This window comes from Pseudonaja textilis, chromosome 1 (assembly GCF_049901715.1).
Source record: "Pseudonaja textilis isolate UNSWEBS1 chromosome 1, rPseTex1.2, whole genome shotgun sequence".
Classification (NCBI taxonomy): Eukaryota; Metazoa; Chordata; class Lepidosauria; order Squamata; family Elapidae; genus Pseudonaja; species Pseudonaja textilis.
In genome coordinates, this window is record NC_141990.1 from 234,589,990 (window position 1) to 234,595,771 (window position 5,782).

Consider the following 5,782-nt stretch of genomic DNA (forward strand, 5'->3'; position numbering starts at 1 on the left):
GCTGGGTCTTCTTTTTTTACCCTGCACAGGAGAACAGAGCTAGAAAGCATGTTAGTGGGGTGGGGAGGGAATGGGATTTTACAATATCCCACCAAGCTACACCTACCAAGCCATGCCATGCCCACCAAGCCATGCCCACAGAACCGGTAGTAAAATTTTTTTGAATCCCACCACTGTAAAGGACCACTATACTGACTGTTCTGTGCTATTTTCTAAGCCCTGCTCTTTATTTTGATGTTAGCAGAAATGATTGTTGTTTCAGGAATAACTATATCCCTTTCTCTCTTCCTTGACAAATTCTTCTTCTGCCAATGTAATTTTGCTTCTTCCAATTATCTTCCAGAGTGTTATGCTCCAGATTGCTGCGACTGAACTCGAAAAAGAAGCTGCAGCTAAGGAACGTGAAAAAGCCGAATATCTTGCAGAACACTGTCCACCTCTGCACTTGCCAAGTTCCATGCAAGAACTGCAGGTAATGAGTTCATCCCTTCCATCTCTTATGTGAGAACAGGAACATTTAACTTCATGTGTAAGGCATTAGTTGATTTGCTGATTTGATCTGACAGTTAAGTTTCTTTCCACATTAGATTTTTGAAACTGTAAAGACCCATCAACCCCAAATATAAATAATTGGCTTATGTGATACTATAGGTCTAGGCCTGACTGTCCGTGGAGAGGAGACAAATGATTATTGCCCAAAGACTTGAAATTCTAGACCTAGAAAACCTTGAATTACACTGTCTTCGGTCTGATCTAAGTATAGTATATAAAATCATACATTGCAATGACTTACCTGTCAATGAATGCTTCAGCTTCAACCATAACAACACAAGAGCACACAATAGATACAAACTCAAGGTTAATCGCACCAAACTTGATTGCAGGAAATACAACTTCAGCAACAGAGTGGTCAACATCTGGAATACTCTACCTGATTCTGTGGTTTCTTCACCAAACCCCCAAAACTTTAACCTTAGACTGTCTGCTATTGACCTCACCCCTTTCCTAAGAGGTCTGTAGGGGGCCTGCATAAACGCACCAACATGCCTACCATCCCTGTCCTACTGTTTCTTTTATTTTTCTTATATGTACCCATTTCATGTATTCATAACTATGTATATACTTATACCTATTATCTTATAAGTGATTGACAAATAAAAATAAAAAAATAAATAAAAAGATTAAAACTTATATGCTTGTGTTAGGGGTCAGATAGTAAGTATCTCAGGGCAGCATTTATGTGAGAAGGTCAATATGCTAATATTGCATTTTGATCCCATTGCAGTTTGCTGAGGAAACTGCTTACTGTAGGAGAACCAGTGATGAAGAATACTTTGAGCTAAAGATGTACAAAGCCCTTTTGGTCCATGAGCTGCAAACCAAAAACCTAACTCCAAAATATTGGTGATGTTAGGTCAAAACTAGATTTGAGAAATTAAACTTATATACAGGGCTGTCTGCAGGATGTGATTTAAAAATATGTAACACATGATAATTTGATCCCAACTTGTGGACACGATTTTTAAAAATCATATCTTCATGGATACCTTTGTTTACATTAACTAGAATTAACATGAATATTCCAGATTTTGGAGATGTAGTGACATATCCAAAGCTTTGGGAGGGGGTTGCTGTTTGAAGTTGTGTGTTCTTATTTTAGACTATATCTCTATTATTGCTTATAGGTTACAGGTACAATTACAGTGAGACATTGGGTTACAGCACTTCATACTTTTATGAATCATGTCCTCCCATTTCTTTCCTTGATTGAGGACTTCTGCTTTTAAAAAGAAGTTATATTCATTTCCCCCTAATGTCCTGTTGTGTTCAGATCTCATGTGATTTTTTTTTAAAATTTATTTATTTATTTATTTATTTATTTGGTGGTATCTGAATCTCAAAGTAATAACAAAGGAATTTCTGAAAGACAGCTCCTCTGCTTCTTCTTCAGCCAAGCCAGCAGTTAAATGACCTTGAAAAAAAAAAAAAACCAAAGCAGTGACCACAAAGTAACAGGGAAATCCATCATTTATTAATTGTATTTATGCCTTACTTTTCTTCCTGGGAAGTTCATGCTATGTAAATATATCTGCTTTACACCTAAACATCTTTAGGCACCTAATTGTCTTGACAGTTAACTATGTCACATCATTTCAAAAGATGAATAGTTTAGGTTAAATGTTTATGTACCTGGGCTATACAGACATATACCCCATCCCTGAAGACACTGTTGGCTTGGTATACCTTAAGTTTTTCGTTGTGATACAGGACCAATTCACTTTATCTCTTTCTCCATAATCATATTATTTTACTTGGCTTATGAAAGGTATTTTTACTTAATTCCAAGAATAAAAAATAAATAAAGATGTGGAACAGACTCAGTAATTCTGAAACGGCATATCTAGACATATCATCTATCAAAAACAAGCCTGCAGAAGAAGAATTAGAAAAGCTTTTTTTTGGGAGGGGGAGTTAAGTAAGTTTAAGCAACATCCTTTAATAATCACTTGGTGTTTCTCAACAGGAACTCTGCAAAAAACTTCATGCTAAGGTAGAGCAAGTTGATGAGGAAAGATACGACACAGAAGTTAAATTACAGAAAACTACCAAAGAGGTAATTATCTTAATTACAGAGCATATATATGATACAGCATCCATACATATGCTCTATTGATTGGGTAGGCAATTTCTAAACATTTGTGTCCAAGTGGGTTGAAATTTTCAGCTCATAAAGAAATACAACAAATGTGTATTTTATGAAGACCAGCATGCTGGAAGGTGGCCATGGGGAGTAGGATTGAAAAATAAAATAGGTACAATCAAAAGGTGCAATTAAAGCCACACCCCTTTTAATCTGTATTATAACACACATAGTATACAAATGGATTGGACACATGGATTGGACTACTTGACTTTTTAGAGACTTTCATTTGCTCAAAATAGTGTAGGCATTTGACATCACAGCTAACTTTGAAAAATTGAAGAGAGAAAAAAATAGTGGACTGGTATTGCTAGATAAACTGTATCTTCACTGCTCACATTTTCTGTTTTAGTAAACATTTAAGATGAATATTGTGTACACTTAATAAATGTAAGTGGGATAGGAAAGCACTCAGAATATAGGCATCCACATCAATGGCAAAAAACAAAGTATGGTAGAATTCTAGTTACAAAAAATACACAGAAGCAAAATGGCTAACCCAGAGAAAAAGCCATGAGAAAATAGTCCAAGCCTTTTTATAATAGGCAGATTAATTGTGAGCATATTTGAAGAGAATAATTAAATTCCAAGCACAGGATTATAAAGGAGATATTTGAGGTTAAGGTGCAAAGTCAGGGGCTCTGCATTTTATTTCAGCAGATGCAGAACTACCTGTGTATGATTTTCTGTAATACTTCTAGCATTATTTTCCATTTGTGTTCACAAGCACTTTCTTTTACAGTTTCAATATACCTACCTTTAGTCAGATTCTCTTCTGACTATGAATTTGATTCTTCAGGCACCTCTTTGTTTACAATTTGATTTTGCCTTCCTTCGCCATTCTTGGCTTTGGTCTCATCATTCAGGTATTTTCACCTCTTTCTGACTGTAGCTTGAAGATTTGAGCCAGAAACTGTTTGACCTGAGGGGCAAATTCAAGAGGCCACCCCTGCGTAGAGTCCGTATGTCTGCTGACGCTATGCTGAGGGCCCTTCTGGGTTCCAAACACAAAGTCTGCATGGATCTTAGAGCTAATCTGAAGCAAGTCAAGAAGGAAGACACTGAAAAGGTACCTAGATAGTTGAAAAGTAGTAGTTTCCGTGGCTTGGCTAAATGCCTCTGTCAAGAATTTCACTGCAACTACCAAGTATTTTGATGGCTTGGGTATGTTAAACCTATGCTTGGCCATCTATCATCCTCCATATTTGCCCTTAGTTGTTCAGTCTAATATTTGAGGAAAATGGGTCTGTAATAAAGACAAGGAATCAGAGTGATACGGTAGCTGTCTTTCAGTATTTGAGGGCTGTCACAGAGAAAAGGGGGAGTGGGGGTTAACCTATTCTTCAAAGCACCTGAGGGCAGGACAAGTGGAAGATGATTAAATAGAGGTCCAACCTAGAACTAAGGAGAATTTCCCTGACACTTAATTAATCAGTGTGACGGCTTGATTCCAGAAGCTGTGGGTACTCCATCACTGGAGGTTTGCAAGAAAAAACTGGACAGTCGTTTGTCCAGAATGGTATAGTGTCTCATGTCATGGGCAGGGGATTGGACTAGAAAACCTCTAAGGTCCCTTTCAACCTTGTTATTCTATGTTCCAATACTGAAGGTGTAAGTTGTAAGCTATATTTGGATATGCATGAGATTAGGGAAGTCTTTCAAATCAAGGTCAAAGTAGAATCCAATGCTGTCTAAGTAAGGCCAATCATACTCCCTAAGTATTTGACAATATTGGACTACCCTGCAAAAAAATGAAATACTTAATACACTAAATGACTTAAAATTTAAAATAGAGGTCATTGTTAATATAATCCTTTTTTTAAAAATTTTCAACTCCTCCTCCTGCCTAATTGTCATTTATGGCTTCCTGCTAGAAGAATAATGTTATTAAAATAAGTGAAACACACATTAAAATTAGATATTAATAATTGTTTTAGGTTCCACCAGAAATGATAGATCCTTCGTTCCAAGAAAGTCTCCCCATGAGTTTTCCAGATTGTACCCAGGAAGCTTGTCATGCAGATTTTTAGAGTGGCAGCAGCCACAATTTGTGTCATAACATATTGAACACAAGGACACTAGATTATAGGTGGACATAGATGATAGATAGATGACAGATGGATGGATAGATAGATACATAAATAGATATCAAATATTTTTAAAAGACCTCTAATAGTGAAGATTTCAAAAATGGTGTTATAAGAGAACTGGAAGACAAGACATTCAGCTTGCAGCTTTACCACTATAATGAGTGAACTCAACCATTGTGGTACGTAAAGAATAATATATAGTTTAGTGCATTGTATGAACCATAGCAGTTCATTAAACAAACTATGACTTATTAAAGTTTGTAAATGAAGTCAGTGACGGTAAAAATGGGCTTTCTGACTGTAATATATCCAAAATACTATGGAGTTCTCAGCAGGGTAGGCAATTTTCATTTCTTTCCAATTTACTGTCTATTGAACATTTCATTCTTTTGAAATGTTGTTGGTAAGCTTCCAGATTTCTTGATGAAAACTTGTGAACCACCACAATAAATATTAGCACACTTGGCAATCATCTGTGAGTGAACAAAGGGTTTTTCTGTCCAGGGGACATCATATCAATAAGGCAAGGATTGCCCCCTGCATGAGCCCTATTAAAGGCACTATCCAAACATAACATTTTATCTCCTGTCTTTCCATAGGAGAAGGACCTGCGTGATGTGGGTGACTGGAGGAAAAACATTGAGGAAAAGTCTGGAATGGAGGGCAGGAAGAAGATGTTTGAAGGTGGCGAGTAATAAGATCTGCTCAACTCTACCATCCAGTTCTAATACCTATCCAAATCTTCTGCAAACCTTTACAGCGCTGAGTTTCGGATGACTTTCCTCATGCCACAGTTGCATTCATAGTGCAGTCCATCATACAGAACCTACCTGCTGCCTGACCCCTTTTTATTTCTGGGTATTAGGTCATGAGATCTTTAAATACATATTACAACAAAGGTAGTTGCATGAGCTTCATTAACTCTTGTCATTTGGTAGGATCTGGTGTTGCAATGTGAAGTAAAACTGATGTAAATAAAGCTTTGAAAGTA

General features: G+C 36.7%; 1 protein-coding gene across 1 annotated transcript; it reads left to right on the top strand.

Moving 5' to 3' along the window:
- The first annotated feature begins 348 nt into the window (after nucleotides 1–348).
- TNNI2 (troponin I2, fast skeletal type) lies at nucleotides 349–5,782 on the top strand. Its single transcript, XM_026706582.2, has 4 exons — nucleotides 349–472; nucleotides 2,525–2,614; nucleotides 3,594–3,770; nucleotides 5,391–5,782. The coding sequence occupies exons 1-4, from the start codon at nucleotides 350–352 to the stop codon at nucleotides 5,484–5,486; spliced, it is 486 nt and encodes a 161-aa protein (XP_026562367.2). The 5' UTR covers nucleotide 349; the 3' UTR covers nucleotides 5,487–5,782.